This window comes from Mixophyes fleayi, chromosome 11 (assembly GCF_038048845.1).
Source record: "Mixophyes fleayi isolate aMixFle1 chromosome 11, aMixFle1.hap1, whole genome shotgun sequence".
Classification (NCBI taxonomy): Eukaryota; Metazoa; Chordata; class Amphibia; order Anura; family Limnodynastidae; genus Mixophyes; species Mixophyes fleayi.
In genome coordinates this window covers 15,194,225-15,212,416 of record NC_134412.1, presented here as the reverse complement: position 1 = coordinate 15,212,416, position 18,192 = coordinate 15,194,225, and the positions used below count along the sequence as shown (strand labels likewise).

At 41.6% G+C, this 18,192-nt stretch overlaps 1 protein-coding gene across 1 annotated transcript; it reads left to right on the top strand.

Moving 5' to 3' along the window:
• The first annotated feature begins 91 nt into the window (after positions 1–91).
• Positions 92–17,779, top strand: LOC142106941 (urokinase plasminogen activator surface receptor-like). Its single transcript, XM_075190002.1, has 7 exons — positions 92–207; positions 9,454–9,573; positions 10,855–11,001; positions 11,280–11,423; positions 14,782–14,931; positions 16,762–16,872; positions 17,389–17,779. The coding sequence occupies exons 1-7, from the start codon at positions 159–161 to the stop codon at positions 17,574–17,576; spliced, it is 909 nt and encodes a 302-aa protein (XP_075046103.1). The 5' UTR covers positions 92–158; the 3' UTR covers positions 17,577–17,779.
• Positions 17,780–18,192: the final 413 nt, after the last annotated feature.

The following is an 18,192-nucleotide window of genomic DNA, read 5'->3' as shown; positions in this document are numbered from 1 at the left end:
GATGTTGGAACATCAGGCCCGGGCTTGCAGGTTTCAATAGACAACCGCCCTAGTTCCCAGCCCTGCCTGGTACTCCCATGCAGAGAGACCTATTTACATACTGCATCGCCTCAGCTTAGAGACGCATCTTATCTCAGTCCTACAGCCAGGGTAACACAATGAAGCTGCTTCTCCACGTTGGGCTCTACAGTGCCCTCCTGTGCCTGGGTAAGTGCCTTCTGTAATAACTAAATCTGATGCATTAAGATGTATTTATGTACTGGTCAGAAGTAGATGCCAATAATATAGCTCTTCAGTGGTCTACACCAGTGTCTCCAAATCCTCTTTCACCAGGTGTCATGCAGCGCAGGTTTTCTGTATATCCCTATATGACCAAAACTGTTTTAAGTGGAGTTTGTATGTTCTCACCGTGATTGCGTGGGTTAACACCGGGTGCTCCGGTTTCCTCCCACACTCCAAAAACATACTAGTAGGTTAATTGGCTGCTAACAAATTGACCCTAGTCTGTGTGTGTGTGTGTGTGTGTGTGTGTGTGTGTGTGTGTGCTAGGCAATTTAGACTGTAAGCTCCAAATGGGGCAGGGACTGATGTGAATGTGTTCTCTGTACAGCGCTGCGGAATAAGTGGCGCTATATAAATAAATGATGATGATGATGATCAACATTTACCAAGCTATATTCAGACCACCCTGTTTGAGCCACCTGTATGGAGTAGATTTTAAACCACTGCTCTAACCTTAGTTTGCCCAACACTTGTTAGAACCCTGACATATTAATTAACAAGCAATCAATTACTTAACTGCTGTTAATTACAGGAACTCTAAACAGCGTCTTGTGTCTGACTTACCAAGAGTATGTTGAGCTAGTCAGTGCTATACCTAAGGATAAACGAGGATTTCAATTTATACTTGTTGTTCTCTAGACTTTGTAGTTCAGGGTGTTTGTAGTTTACAGCGTTGCATTATTATAGCTTTATTATAATCTTGGCTGTAGAGGATAATGCTAAAGATGGGTTGTACTGCTGCCTATGACTATACAAAGACAATCGCTACCCCATTACACCCCATTGTCCCTGCAACAGATGAAGTAAACTTAGGCTAATTCAGACATGTTATTCATATATATTAGAGATGCTCATGCTCGGCTTTCTGAAAACTGAGCCCACCCGAACTAAGAGGATCCGAGTAGGCTCGCGAGCCGGCTCGGTACTTTCGTCCTCGGATCTGAATTGAGGCAAAACATCATAGTTGCGTTGTCGGATTTTGCAGGTTTTAGATTCCATAAGTACCTCCCTCTCCAGGAGATCCAGCGCCATTGCTCACACAGAACCAGGGTTAGCAGTGTTCTTGTCAATCTCCAGCCTCCAGTGCCATTGCTCAGTGCCATTGCTCACACAGAAACAGGAGGGGTAGCAGTGTTCTTGTCACTCTCCAGTCTCCAGTGACATTGCTCAGTGCCATTGCTCACACAGAAACAGGGGTAGCAGTGTTCTTGTCACTCTCCAGTCTCCAGTGACATTGCTCAGTGCCATTGCTCACACAGAAACAGGGGTAGCAGTGTTCTTGTCACTCTCCAGTCTCCAGTGACATTGCTCAGTGCCATTGCTCACACAGAAACAGGGGTAGCAGTGTTCTTGTCACTCTCCAGTCTCCAGTGACATTGCTCAGTGCCATTGCTCACACAGAAACAGGGGTAGCAGTGTTCTTGTCACTCTCCAGTCTCCAGTGACATTGCTCACACAGAAACAGGGGTAGCAGTGTTCTTGTCACTCTCCAGTCTCCAGTGACATTGCTCAGTGCCATTGCTCACACAGAAACAGGGGTAGTAGTGTTCTTGTCACTCTCTAGTCTCCAGTGACATTGCTCAGTGCCATTGCTCACACAGAAACAGGGGTAGCAGTGTTCTTGTTGCTTGACAAAAATTGACTGGAAATGAATATTATTGAGATTAATAATAATGTAGGAACAAAAAAAGAGCCAAATTATGTGATTGTAGAAAAAAATAGAAATTTTAGAAGAAAATAAAAAGGGATCGAAAACCAAAGCCAAAACCAAAACACGCGAGGGCGGTTTTGCCAAAACCAAAACCAAAACACAAAGTTAATCCAGATCCAAAACCAAAACCAAAACACGGGGGTCAGTGAACATCTCTAATATGTATTGGCTGCATGGAGGAGCCAGTGGGTGTATACATCACTTTTCATCCCCTTCTTGTTCCAAGGTGACCAGCACACCTGAAGATATAAAATCAGATGTGGACATAGCCTTATAGCAATGAAGAGCAACTGGTGGCTCTAGGGTCACACATGACCCTGCATGCCTTCACCTGCGGCCCAACTTGCTCTATTGTCAAATTTGTTTGTTATAGCTTGTAACACTTATTTAAAAACCATCGTCTGAAAAGATGGTGACTGTGTAAACTCTATGGAGATCTGTCTACACTGCTGGTGGAGACAACGTTCCATCGTTTATAGAAATTTTTTGGTAAGATGAGCTTTGGAATGATAATCGTTCATCGTGGGAGCTCACACACTATTGAGATATAGGGCCGGATGGTCGTTTATTGGGTGATTGGCCCCATAATTAGCTGAAAACACTGTTGTGTGTACCCAGCCTTAGGGTATGAGGCTGGCTGTTTATTGTACTAAACTTAGTGTCTGCGGCTGGTTGGGTATTGTTATGAACTTAAAGTGCGTGGCAGGCTGTATATTGTAATGAACTTCGGGTATGATACGTGTGCGCTGTTATTACCCAAAATGATAAGGCTTGCTTTATATATAATGTTTATTTGAAGTTGTAAACACACCCTCATAGTTTTATGTGAGCATGACAGGTGTGCTTAAAAAAATATATTTTCTTTACGTATACTTTGAACCTCTGCGATGTCAGGTTTTGACACTGCCGTATTTATAGATCCAAATATGACTCGCTTCTCTGTAAAGGTCTCTACAGCTAGACAGGAGTAAAGCAAAGCACAGCCACTATGGGAAGAGTTGGCTTACGCGTTGGTAGTGATATTCCCCATGCTTACAAAACTGACGCAGTAAATTCCGACACGTAAATAGTGATAACCAAAAAATAGACGCTAACATAATATCCGCAGCTATAATACTGACAACATGCAATCATCGACAGCAATAACTCCTGACGTATATAATGCCGATAAATATAAAAATCTAACACGTGATATTGCGACACTGACGTGTGTTCAATAACGACATACATGAAATCCTGACCACTATAATGTGTACAACTGAAAACAGCTACATCTCTGTAAAGATGACAGTCTTAATATAACGACACATATAATGCCAACTCAACCATAAAAACAAAAGTTTCTATACCGACTACAATAAATAACTACATCACAAAATGCCACCAACTTTATAAAGATGACAGATTTTACATACCGACATTACACTGAAGGATATACTATAATTGGCCTTGCCACCGTTTCTAATGTATCCGCCACCTATAGAAATAACAACATTGCGCACATTTTTTTTTCTCAGCCTTTTCTTCTTTCGGCTTATGATATACATTACGGTTCCAGTAAACAATAGCTTTACGGAAAAGGTAAATTCATAAGAAAAAGATAAATAATTAACCTAAAGCCATTTCTACTGCCATCGTGACATACATGCTGTAAGTATGTGGGATAGACTGGGTGCCAGTGAAGGGTCTTGCGTGGCCTAGATTGCCCCGTTAACCTAAACACCATTGCTGGTTTGCAGATCACAAAATATTTGGGAGCTGTACATTACCACATTCATTTCAGCGTGGTCTTGGGCAACAGGTCTACCAGCTATTAGAAAAGGCTTCCTGAGTGGTAGACTGGGTTCCAAAAGACCAGGTTGAAGTTAGAGATGCTCAGGCTCGGTTCCTCCAGAACCGAACACACCCAAACTTAGGGGATCCGAGCACAGAGTCGGCTCGGTACTGCCGCGCGCCCTCGGGATTGAAAACGAGGCAAAACGTCATCGTTACATAGTCAGATCTTGGATCTCGCGAGCTGTGGATTCCTTTTTAAGATCTAACATAACGGTGGGTGGGAGGGAGGGCGGACCCCATTTATCTTTTCTGTCACTGCTGTGTGCCAATGTTTCCTAGATGTACTAGAAACTCCCGTGTGTTTGTGTCATTGCTCTGTCGCTTACCATCCAGCCAGATCGCTGCAGTATTTGTTTGAAAGTGTATGAAAATAATATTGTGAACTGGGAGGTGGTCTAAATTGACTGCAAATGACTTGACATGAGTGTTATTGAGGTTAATAATAATGTAGGAACAAAAAAAGAGCAAAATTATGTGATTTTAGAATATTTTAGGATGTTTTCTAAAAAATCCAAAACCAAAACACACGAGGGTGGTTTTGCCAAAACCAAAACACGAAGCTAATCCAGATCCAAAACCAAAACCAGTTCACAGGGGTCAATGAGCATCTCTAGTTGAAGTGAATGTCGGCTCCTGTTTGACAGCTACAAGGTTAATATTGGGCAGCCCATGACCCAACAAGCCAACGAGAGATAGCTCAGTATATAAAAGAGATGACGGGGCACACAATGACGGTGTATCGGGACACAGGCTAGTTGGTTATTTGGGGTGCAGGCAGTTTGCGCAATGAAGTCACAGGCTGGTGTAATCGCCTGCGGGGCAAAGACTGATATTGGGTCGGTCAATGTCTTTGGTAGTGTGTAGTACAACGTGTTGGGCAGACACTTTAATACGCTGCTCATATGAGTTGTATAATATTTCCAGCAATAATTTACTGCTCATTTTATTATTATTATTATTATTATTATTATCGTTTATTTATGAGGCGCCACAAAGGGTCTGCAACGCCGTACATAGCGCATGGGACAACAGTACAGGGAGAGCTGGTGCACAGGCAAAGAGGTAAAAGTGACTACCAGTGCACAGCTAGATTGAGAAGGGAGGGAGGAAAGGAGTGTAGGCGGGAGGCTGAACCTGTGCCCACAGTTGTGGGCGCACTAACTGGATCAACACCAAGATGGAGGAGCAAAGGCAAATAAGATGAGAGACAGCGCCAGGGGATGAGTGACGAAAAGAAAAGAGAAGGGATAGGGGGCGAGGTAAAGATTAGGAAGAGGACAAGAGGATAGAGGGCCCTGCTCATTGTTAGGTATGATAGGTATCTGCAATTGTCCATGCCTGTAAAAATATTTGCAACATTTTAATTTACGAAATGATGGCTCACAAGATTTGGGAGAGAAGTATTTCATAAAGCAAACTTTTGGTTCAATACAGTATTTTTCTACACTTTTCTCCGAGTTGAACGCAAAGGGCTAGATTTACTAAGCTGCGGGTTTGAAAAAGTGGGGATGTTGCCTATAGCAACCAATCAGATTGTAGCTTTCATTTATTTAGTACCTTCTACAAAATGATAGCTAGAATCTGATTGGTTGCTATAGGCAACATCCCCACTTTTTCAAACCCGCACCTTAGTAAATCTAGCCCAAAGTGTTATATGTAGTGCAATAGGAAAGATTGACAGTCACTTGACTATTTGGCCCACCTGGGCGTACACTCTTGTAGTCTGGGTGGCACGCCGCTGGTTTCTGTGTGAGAGCCATACCCCTTATCAAGATCTACCCAGTCATTACATCGCTCCTGCACAGTGTTCAATTTAGAACACTCTTTGGGCTAATGATCGCTACCCCTATTGCCTCTCCTGAAACTTCCTATATGGCATAATGAGGAGTATTAACTAAACATATAAATGTTCACTCCCTACAGAGAAGTACCCGTGAAGTCACCGTGTGCAGGTTCTTTAGATGTTAACTAAGCAGACATCTCATCTAAAAGGTGATACTTTTGAATGCATATTTGAGAAGGTACCTACATTTTTCCTAATCAGGAGATACATGAGACTATGACTAGCAGCCTGGTATGAAATAACATATTTTCCTAATGCTGTTTCATATGTATCTGTACGGAAGTTCCTATGTTGATTGGATGTATTATATTTCTGTGATGTTCCATAGGAAAAAATCTCCTATATTATAGAATTCCTGAAGAGACATGTGTTTGAACAAAGGTCATTTAAAGGGGTTGTAAAAAACAATTAGCATACACACAGACATTGTTTTATAGACTTCACAGTGCAGTGAGGCTTGTGGGTACCAAAGAATATTTAAAAATCATGGAAGTAAGGTTAGAAATTGTCATTTCTTGGGGGTCAATCTGCTATTGAAGATCTCTCCATGTAACAGCCTCCCTCGATGCAATTAGACAAGTAGTTAGACAAGCTGTTTCTTTTATGGAACTTTTTTGCAATAATATTACTGTATGTCCTTTTGTTGTCTTTTTTATATACATTAAGCCTTGTGCCTTTCTTTGGCATATTAAACTCCATTTAATAATGTTCTGGATTTGTGTTCTTAAATAATTCAAGTTGTGATTGTATTTTGAGATAGGGAGTAATTGAAGATGTCTGCAAAGTGCCAGTTTTGTAATGAAGTCTCAGTGGTAGCAGAAGCGGGTAGATAATAGAGAGCATCATATTTTGGGGGATTTTAATATAATTTAGACAGACCAGGTGGTAGTGTTTGGATTAACCTTATCACACCCACATGTCAGTCGTGCTCAAGTGAGTCTTGTCATGACAAATTGGTGGCAGCTAGTAGGATATTTTTATTTGAGGAGTGTGAGTGATTCTTGCAAGAGAGTACAGACTAACCAAAGACATAACTCAACGCTTAAAATATTTTAAGACATTTTTTTCAAACAGTAGCTTCCCCCACCCACTACCTGTTTTTCTTTCTCTAGCTTTTTATTGTGGACAAGCTATGCTAGGATGGCAGCTGCTGCATATATGTGCCAAATAAAGGATTTACTAGTTGTGCAATGTGACAGAGAAATTTCAAGCATTGGCAAAATAAAAGATCAATTGCTAGAAGCCCTCTTGCAGGGGGATCATAGCAAAGATAGAGACGTTTGCCAGGGAGGGCAGAACCCTTCTTCAGAGATCGGCTTGGCAGTGGAAAGTATGGAAGTTTGGTTTCCACAGGATTCTAAATCTTCAACTATAGATACTGCTATGCACACTTATTTGCAAAATGCTTAAAATATTTTGGGTTTAGAAACAACACTTTCTTATTCCTTCTTTGGGAGGGTGGGAGTTAGACCGTTTTTTGGAGACAATGGCACACTGTGGTTTCATTGGCTCAAACCACCATGATTTAATCAGCTGGAAGCCTCCATGATTTTGGCTTGGCTCTCACCACTAACTGGGACATGAACGGCCCCTTTACTGATAGAGATGTAGATGTCATGACTGGAGAGTCTTTAGAACTCCACAGAAAACCAATGAAAATTAAAATAAAACATAGAAACGGTTACGTGTAGAACAGGGAGGCACATTTAAATATAGATTAAATATAGATTTTAATCAAGTGTTGGAGAATTTGAGAGATTACATTTCTTTAAATAAGATTACAATTAAAGATTAACATTAAAAGATTAAATAATGGTTGTATTAAGCGGGATGGTGTTTAACAGCAGTAGGTTTGCCGTGGGGCTAAATAGAATGAAAACACAATATACATATACAGGGGAGGAGGGAATTAAAAAGAAAAATGAAGTAAACTGAATGTAATTTGACATTTTGAGTTGCACCCAGATTTTTCTCTGATTTTATCTTTTTTATTGTTATGTTATTTATTTGTAGAGCATAGTGATATTTAGACCTCCAATACACAACTGAAATAAATACAGCCCTCTATCCACAACAAATATCTTACCACTGGTATACAAGTATTAGAGCAATACAATACACAATGTATTTCCACACTATTATCTTACTTATGTAGACTCAGCGCTCGAAAGGGTGTGGTATGTGCTGTATGACGTACCGACACTTATTCTCCCCACTTCCATTGAAGCAGCTGACATGCTTGCAGAGCATGTGAGCAAAAGATCAGGGGCGCCCAGAGAGGGGGTGGGTACTAAGCAACAGGACACGGACCGGGATGGGGGTCTATACAATGTATAAGCATGCAGTGTAATCTATATTGGGTCTGTACAATGTGTAGGAATGCAGTGTAATATATAGGTGGTCTGTACAATGTATAAGCATGCAGTGTAATGTATAAGAGGTCTGTACAATGTATAAGCATGCAGTGTAATGTATATTGGGTCTGTACAATGTATAGGCATGCAGTGTAATGTATATTGGGTCTGTACAATGTATAGGCATGCAGTGTAATGTATATTGGGTCTGTGCAATGTATAAGCATGAATTGTAATGTATATTGGGTCTGTACAATGTGTAGGAATGCAGTGTAATATATAGGTGGTCTATACAATGTATAAGCATGCAGTGTAATGTATATTGGGTCTGTACAATGTATAGGCATGCAGTGTAATGTATATTGGGTCTGTACAATGTATAGGCATGCAGTGTAATGTATATTGGGTCTGTGCAATGTTTAGGCATGCAGTGTAATGTATATGGGGTCTGTACAATGTATAGGCATGCAGTGTAATGTATATTGGGTCTGTGCAATGTATAGGCATGCAGTGTAATGTATATTGGGTCTGTACAATGTATAGGCATGCAGTGTAATGTATATTGGGTCTGTGCAATGTATAGGCATGCAGTGTAATGTATATTGGGTCTGTACAATGTATAGGCATGCAGTGTAATGTATATTGGGTCTGTGCAATGTATAGGCATGCAGTGTAATGTATATTGGGTCTGTGCAATGTATAGGCATGCAGTGTAATGTATATTGGGTCTGTGCAATGTATATGCATGCAAATATATAAACGATAATAATAATAATAATAATAGAGGAAAAGTACTTATCTGTCATTATACCTGAAATAGTTATAATACTTACCTGGCTGTCATAATAACCAAGATAATTATAGATTGAAAGTACCTAACTGTTGGGATTGTTAAAAAGCAAATAAAATGAATTTCACACTACCAAAAATCTATAAACTTTATGGGGGACTAGGTGGCCCCCAGGTCCCCGGTCATTCACTTTAATTTCCATACTAGCGCGTCTAATTTCCCACTTCGACCGTTGCTGTTTAGTAACAACAGAGTGGCAGACATTGTACTATAGAATTTATCTTCCATACTACAATGTTGTTCTTGAATAAATTTGGTACTGAGATTTTGATATCTCAATTACAGGCTCTAAGAAGGGAATTCAATTCTGCGTGCTGTGTCCCACCGAATATCAACGAGATGTTTGGCAGTGTGCAATTGCGGGAACTACTGTACCCCAAAATCACAGAATTTTCCCGCACACCTCTATGGGGTGCAAGGCAAAATACACAATCTTTCAACACTGCGGAGTGCCCCCATGACCATTCCGGAGATACTCTGCGTCACATTGAGGACAATTGAATTTCCCCTTAATAATGTTAATGGTTGTGATAGTGACGTGAATATATTCCTTTACCTACAAATCTTCTACTTACAGCCGTTAGCCTCCAATGTTATCGCTACAAAGGTCTACCAGACCAGGCCCAGCAACAACAGGTGGCAACGACTTGTGACGAGACACACACACACTGCAGCTCTACCCTCATTACATTAAGAGGTGAGTATATCTTCTTCTACTAACCTTAAAGCCTTAAGTCCAGCATTAACCTGCTCAAAACATGCATTTGTATATAAGAGTTACCCCCTGGAACTTGTAACTGGTTGCAAAGTCCCATGTCTGTGAGATGTTTAAAGAAAGAAACATGCAACGCTTAAGATATGTAAAGAAAATGTTTTACTTAGCTTCGGTTCAGAGGAATCAGCATGCAGTAATGGCAGCAAGTAGTCTAAATATGGGAGCCCCCTTCTCGGATTGAGATCCTGCAATTTGAGGATAAGAAGTCACTAAAATTAACAAATCCCAGCTACAGATCCCCACCTGTTAATTTTCCCCTGAGCGACATGGCAACAACAAAAAAAAAAGAGCGCTATAGCTCTTCGATAGAGTTCTATGGAAGAGCAATGACCTCTACTTTACTGTTTGCCATGGCACAAGCTGGCTGTCAGGTTTAGCTAACTCAATGGATTCCTGGGTATGTGCTGTGTAGGTGGGAGTGGGGGGATGTGTTAGTAAGGGGTTGTTCAAAAGTGCACAATGCCTATAAAAGGCTTTGTTGTTGTCAGACAGGAGCTTGAGTTGTTGGATATTATTAGAAATGTATTGGGAGGTTGTTTGTATTACCTGGGTGGTATATAAGGTGGAGTGGGGATGAGCTTGTCAAGGGCAAACACAGGAAGAGTTGGAGAGCAGCCAGGCACTGTCTAAAATTATAGTCACGCCCCCATGCATGCTGGTCACACCCACTGGTGGCGTGGTGTGGAAACCCCCATCTACAAAACCTGCGTTTGCCCCTGGGTGTCTGTTGGGAGTAAAGCTTTGTACGCTGATGCTGTTGCTTGCAGCGATAAACCACACTCCCTGGCTCTTCATGCCTTTCATCCAAGCTTCAATAGGATGGTGTCACACAGGAGGTCTTCTTTTGCTTTTTTTCCCCAGCTTTTTTTTAATCTGAATGACTTCCACCATGTCGATGTAAAACAAAGCAGGTTTTTTTCCTCTGACAGCTGTTACAAAGCCGCAAGCAGCGTTTAGGGCCAGCAGCAAAACAGCTCACTTTCTAGAAGTCTGTTATTTCCGCTTCACCTGTCACACGAACGATTTAAACAGCTGCTTAAAAAACATCCTGGGATTCCATGTAGAACATTTCAAGCAGCGTATTGAATAGCTGTGAAACGCTCCCCTCCTAAGATTGTCTGCAAAGGGCACCAGCAGAGATTAAGGTGACAACTGGAGCTGAAGTGCTATGTGTAACGTGTAATAACAAATTTCCACCCTCAGATTTGCTGAACGATGAGGTTATAGCAAAGGGCTGTTCTACGGGGGAAGCCTGCGACCACAATCAGACCTACACCCTCAGCAATGTCCGAATCAGTCAGAATGTGCTGTGTTGTGACACTGACCTGTGTAATGCACACTTGGTACCAGGTTAGTATTCTTCTTTATACAAGTGACACGTCTATGTCAAGTAGAATAACTGGTAATATAAGAAAAGTTTGTTATAACTCATAGCCAACAATTAGACGTTTGTCCTATATCTTCATGTTGCCCAACCTACCAACCTTCGTAATATTGCTAGAATATGCTCTATTCTTACCCAGGAAGCAACAAAAACTTTTAAGCTTTCTCTCATCCTCTCCCGCCTAGACTACTGCAACGTTCACATTTAGCCCCGCCCCTTTATTCATATTCATTTTCCTTTGCAGATCTAGGGGACGATTCCCCTACCAAGTGCCTGGCTTGTCAAGGATTGCCCTTGGCTTGTGCGGGCAACAATCTTCCAAGTCTGAGATGTGGACCCTCACAGAAATATTGTATTGAAGTTTCCATCACCACTGCACTCACCCAAGGTAGGCACGTTTGTCTCATCACACGCCTGTCCAATCGGTGTTCACTAAGGTGGGAGGGGCTTGGCGCCTGCTTTACATATTTGTGGCATGTCTTGCAGGCAGGTAAGGAGAATTGAGCCTTCACTTCGCCTGATTTCTGTCTATATAAAAATAGAGGTGACCTGAAGGCAACAGTACCTAGCCCCAGTTGAATTTGTTATTTATCAATATTTAAATGCTGCAAGTGCACCAGTGTACACAACTTTCATACTCGGTGGTTGTCTATTCGGAGGACGTATTTTTGGTCTAAAACTTGATCTCGGTCAGCACATCCTGACATCATATGGCAACGCTGCAGCCAATCAGAAGCTGTCGTCAGCTCATGAGTGACCGTTAAGTGACCGCTGGAAATGTGTGCGCTGACAATAGCAAAAGTGCGCCACCTTAATTAGATTTATCACATATTTGTTCGGGAAACTTGGGCAACAACAGGGTCAGAGCTAGGTGTAGGGCACTCAAACAGTGTGACCCACCAGGGATCTCTCCGCTACCCAGAGTACCCAGTCCGCCCCTGGTAAGGGGTTCCCCTGTTTGAAAGAGGGAGCGTCCATGCCCAAAACAGGGAACCCTTCAAATTTTTAGATGCTCTCTGAAAATCTATCTCATTATTAGAGCTAACCCTACTCTCACCGATGCTACTGACCTTAATGCACCCTCACAACTGTCCCAATCTCCACTCTGAGCCACACTCGCTCCTCTTGTTTCAGCTTTTCAGCTCTGCGGCCTTTCACTTAGAACAGTGGTCCGGGAACAGGGGTAAATTTCCCCAAATGGGGTAAAAATGAAATTCCTGGGGGTAATGCTGCCGATTCACATGCTGTCAGTTGGATTGTAGACCCCTTTAAATGTGAAATTGCTGTTGTACCAGAAGAGCCTCCAGGGTTGGCAGAGGCACTTCTTGAGCTTTGATGCAATAATGAAGCACGTATTGCATTTGAAAACAAAGCAGATCTGTCATATTTTTGGATGCCAACAGCTACAAAGGCATCAAAATTGCACATGAGGAGGCAGTCAAAAAGTTGCTGCCTTTTGCAACAACCTACCTTTGCGAACATGGATTTTCCACACTAACGAACATAAAAACAAAGCAGAGAAATCGATTGGACGCTGAAAACCATATCCAAATTGCTCTGACATCAAAATGCCCCAATATTGATGCTCTGGTATCAAAAATGAAGCAACATCATTTCTCCAAAACCTGAAGTTTTGAAGTTGAAGCTTTCAAAGAAATTTTGAATAGATTCAATAAAATTTTGAATTTCAATAATTAATAATATATGATTTCCTTCCTTTCAAATCAAGGGGGGTAACGTCGGCGTATCTAAATATATTTGGGGGTAAAAGGTAAAAAAGTTCCCTGACCCCTGACTTAGAATGTAATCTCTCTCAACCTCCCTACCCTCTGTTTTCATGCCTGCTATTATTCCGTCTACTTTGTATGTCCCTGTTGATGCATGCCCTGTTTTCCTCTCTCTGCGGTGCCTTACAAATCCACGACAATAATATGTTAATCAACTTAACACCGTTTAATTTTTGCTTTTGATATCAGTCTGCATCACAATAAGAAACAAACAAATTGCTGGTTTGCTACATTAACGTCTATTTTTTTTAGGCTGTACAATGTTTAAAGAAAATACAAAACACAAACGTCAACGAGACTGCGGTAGTGCGCTGCTCTCTGCAGCGTGAGAGCAAAGACTTCTTTGTTAGGTTTGCTCCAAATTACACTTAATAACACACTCTGTCTTGTCTAAAGTACCAGTGCATTAGCAGTGACAGTTTAAGATGTGTTTAAGAGTGGTATAATCCCCTTTAATAACCTATTGCCATTTAAAGGGTAAAAAAGCTTGATGGCAAAGAAAACACAGAGAAATGGTCATCTCTGCACTGATGTGACAGGTATATCTGGTTATACATAGCGAGTGGTCTTAATTGACATGTCATGTAAATATTACTCTTGACAAATTCATTATTCACCTTGACACCCTACTGTCACATCACAAGTGCTTTGCTATGAGGCAGCGGCCTCTGCTGGCAGCATAATATATTTGCAGATCTGTGTTCTTTTCCGTCGCAAAGGAAAAAAGAGCCACGGAGTATAATCAATGTCTGCGTCCAGATTGTCATTTTTGATATACTGACCCCAGTTCTGTCACTATTATCATTATTTATTAACATTTATTTATATAGTGCCGGGATGCTCTGCAGTGCTTTACAATTTGGAACATAACGCTAACAAAACATCATTGGGTATTAATTAGAGATGCTCACTGACCCCCGTGAACTGGTTTTGGATCTGGATTAGCTCCATGTTTTGGTTTTGTCCTTGTGTGTTTTGGTTTTGGATTTTTTAGAAAAAAAATAAATCCTAAAATATGCTAAAATCACTTATTTTTGCTCTTTTTTTTGTTCCTACATTATTATTAACCTCAATAATACTAATTTCAAGTCATTTGCAGTCAATTTTGACCACCTCACAGATCACAATATTATTTTCATACACTTTCGGACAAATACTGCAGCGACCTGGCTGGATGGTAAGCGACAGAGCAATGACACAGACACACGGCAGTTCCTAGTACATCTAGGACACATTGATACACAGCAGTGGCAGAAAAGAAAAATGGGGGTCCGACCTCCCTCCCACCCACCGTTATGTTGGATCTTAAAAAGGAATCCAAAAATTGCGAAGATCTGAGATCAGACGACGTAACGATGACGTTTTGCCTCTTTTTTAATTCCGAGGGCACGCAACAGTACCGAGCCGGCTCGGTACTCAGATCCCCTAAGTTCGGGTGTTTTCGGTTCTCGAGGAATCTAGCCTGAGCATCTCTAGTATTAATAAGCCCACCAAAAGGTAAATGTATTAAGTTTCGATTTCTGCAAGTCGCCCGGAAATCGTCAGGGGAAATTTGCCTTTACAAGCCATCGCCGCTTTAAATTTCCCCTGCAAAGTCGCCGATTTCCGAAATCAGAACTTAATACATTTAACCCCAAGTGTGTGGTGTTTTATCCAAAGCTGCTAATATTTTTAAAATATTTTATGTGTCTCCTAGAGCCTGGGAAGACTGCTATCCTCATTGTGTCATGTAGAAGACATTTATTAATGTGTATTTTTTTTTTGCATTTTAAATACTCCTTTATAGTAAATAGACTTGTAATATCTACAGAGTAGAAAAATTCCATCTGACGTGGAATAATAGGAATTCTGTTGATCATTATTGAAAAATAGGGACGACTCTTTAAAACCTGGGGCTGTCCCTCTAAATCAGGACAGTTGGCAGTCGCGGTCTGACCTCTGTCTTGTCTTTTATTTCAGACACCCAACGTACAATGATAAAAAGCTGCAGCAACTACAACTTGACTTGTCCTGGACTCTCTGCATTCAGCAACGGACAAAGCCCGGTCTCTTACTCTTCCAGCCATCTCTGCTGTAACAGCAGCCATTGTAACAGCGGGCACTTTACAGGTAAATATTTGCTGCATGTAATCTTCCCTCTTCACCCGATTCCTGTGGTTTTGCTACTGTATTGTTTATTACTTGATTCATACAACGCCGTAAGATTTCCTCCCAACATTTTGGAGCAGGGGACATGGTAGGCTTCCCTGTACTCTCCTTCTCCCAAACACCTCCATTGGACACGGCAGCCAATCACTGCTGCTCAGCTCGTTGCAGGATGAGACATATAATGAGATAAGCGCATTTTGGGGGCTTTCCCGGTTGACGTCCATCGAGCCTTTTCAGTCCTGCAAATTATCTTTGACACACACCCTCAGGGGTGCTAGAGATCGGGTATCATCACATACTTCCAAAGGCATGTCATCATCATCATCTATTTATTTATTTATATATATAGCGCCACAAATTCCGCAGCGCTGTACAGAGAACTCATTCACATCAGTCCCTGGCCCATTGGAGCTTACAATCTAAATCCCATAACATACACACAGACTGAGAGAGACTATGGGGAATTTAATTGCAACCAATTAACTTACCAGTATGGTTTTGGAGGGTGGGATGAAACCAGAGCACCCGGAGGAAACCCACGCAAACACGGGGAGAACATACAAACTCCACACAGATAAGGCCATGGTCGGGAATCGAACTCATGACCCCAGTACTGGGAGGCAGAAACGCTAACCACTAAGCCACCGTCTATTGCAGCTTATACGACAATGCAAGGTGCTTCACAAAATTGGAAAGCGTGACTGTACTAATGCGTGTGCGTGACCGTCAGATAGACATTTTTGTGCAAAAAATGACATGTGGCGTGTCTGTTACTTCTCTGGTCCGCAAATGACCCTTCGTAATTAATTTTCCCTTTGCACCTTAATCAATTATCCTTGTCGGCCATCAGCCACACATTTGTGTGTTCTTAGCCTGTCTCACACTTTATGCTGTTTTATCATTGTTTTTGGTCTGCTGCAGGATGTATTTTGTGGTGGAAAGCAACAAAACCTTTACAAAACCGCCACCTTTTAATGGATAACTAATTACATAGATATTGAAATCCTTAAGACACAAAAAAGGTCCCCTCTACAGGCTAATGGCATTTTGAGCTATGAAAGCCTGCAATATCCCTGGAAGAAAAAATCCATTAAATGTTATTATTAATGTAAAAAAGGAATGCTTCCCGCTAGATAATTGACCCTGCGTCTGCTGTACAGAGTAAGATGGTATCAGCGCTGTCTTTTGTCATCGTCTGAATTATCCGAGGAGTCAGTTGGCTTTCTACAATTCATCCTTGCAGTCATTCAGAGAGATCTTTAAATCCACTGCCACAGACAGCTTAACACGAGTTAACGCGACGCTAAATCTATTACTGTTAATACAGTAATTTTAACCCTGACTTCTGCTCGCGACTCCCTAAGCGGCGAACAAAAAACAGCGTTAAAGATTACCGTATTAACGGTAATTACGCGCACTATTACCGTAATGTCGGTAAAAGTGGGCAGGCCAGGTTACTTTTTACAGTAACGCGGCCAATTGAATTCCCCCCCTTAGGAGGCTTTGGAGTCAGAAAGCGCCTATGTTCTGCTCTGCGTTATAACAGGGCATATATTATGGATATCTGTGACTCACTGACTGGCAGATGAAACAATGATATAGCTAATATCTGTAATCTTGCTCTAACAATGCGGCGAAGCGCGTGGCTGACGTAGCTGGCCAAATGTATCTCACCAAAAGTTGGATTATCAATGGCTTCTCATTCATGAATGATATTAAAACACCCTAATTTCCACCTTCCACATTCATAGATACTAACCAAAGAAACATTTGTATTTCTCCATCTCTCAGATGTAAATCCGGGAGCAGAGAACGGGCTGGAGTGTTATAGCCGCTCGTCTCCAAAAGAGGTCAGCAAAATGCGCTGTAGGGGGCAGATGACCAAGTGTATGGACCTGATGGGTAAGAGGCTACAAAACACTCCCACCTCTACTCCTATGAAATTCCCGTTTGTTAGTAGCATTCAGTATTCTAGTATCGTTTTTTTCCTAACTCCAACTAAAACTGGGTATATGTATCCTTTAGAATGCTGCCAAGTACTCTCCAGGCCATGGAAAAAATTAATTAAGGGGTTTATTTCTGGAGAAATACTAGTAACATATGAACACTAAGGGGTAGATTTATTAAACCGTCTAAAAAGCAAAAGTGGAGGTGTTGCCCTTAGAAACCAATCAGATTCTAGCTATCATGATCAATGTTAGCTAGCATCTGATTGGTTGCTATGGGCAACACCTCCAAGTTTCCTTTTTAGAATGTTTAGTACATCTAACCCTAGGCCTCTGACCTCTCTGTATTGTCAATGAGTCACTGGCCGGCACCGAAGAAAGAATCCCAGTAACTGCGTAACACCGAAATACTGTATGTCGGATATTGGTCATTTTTGGGCACTGACACTGATCCCCATCTCTTGTGCCTCAGGTTCCTCTCCAGATGATGTGGTGATGAGTGGCTGTGCTACTGAGGCCTTCTGTCAAGGACTGTACCCACATTTTAACATTCCTGGATGGGCAAGCACCGTGTGCTGCGACCGATCGCTCTGTAACCATGGCAACCATACTATTGATCTGGGGGCACAGAAATATCCCGCCAAAGGTGGTGGTCACTGAGAATCTTTATTTTGTGAACCTCAACAGTCCTCAAGAATCACAAACAGCGCTGCAACAGTTCAAGAACTAAACTTTTTTTGTTTTTTTCAATAATGTCCCCTACACCTACTCACAGTGGAAGCGGCCATTTTGTGCCCGTGAGAATGCTGTGTATTATTTAATTAGGAAACGGTGACTTCACTGAGGTACGAACCATTTTATTACTACTGTGACCAGGGGGTCAGTACACTTTATGGACCCCTAAACCACAGAATTGAAGCCTTAAGCTATGAACCAAGAAGATAAAGTGCATTGCTCAGTATTACCTTGATATTTAATTACAGCACTGTAAATAAAGTGAGGTATTACTTCCCACTCCGTTACAGACCACTTGCATATCTTTAAGACAGATCTTTAAGATCCTAAGGGGATCAAAAAGCCGGGACTGCAGTCGTTTGAGCTTCTGTGACCTCACTGACCCAGCCCCAACCAATCAACACAGTGCATTTCAGCAAAACAAGTCTGCCAAGCTGCCAGTCACACTGTGGATACTCTGTTACACAAGCACTTGCCTCCTATCATGACTATGTTCTGCAGATGAGTGAAAGAGAGTATAGCTGACTTATTTAGTTCAGTA

Coding starts and splice junctions, on each gene's coding strand:
- LOC142106941 (XM_075190002.1), top strand. CDS start 159: ATGAAGCTGCTTCTCCACGTTGGGCTCTACAGTGCCCTCCTGTGCCTG. Junction 208..9,453: donor CAGTGCCCTCCTGTGCCTGG/GTAAGTGCCTTC, acceptor TTCTACTTACAG/CCGTTAGCCTCCAATGTTAT. Junction 14,932..16,761: donor TAACAGCGGGCACTTTACAG/GTAAATATTTGC, acceptor TCCATCTCTCAG/ATGTAAATCCGGGAGCAGAG.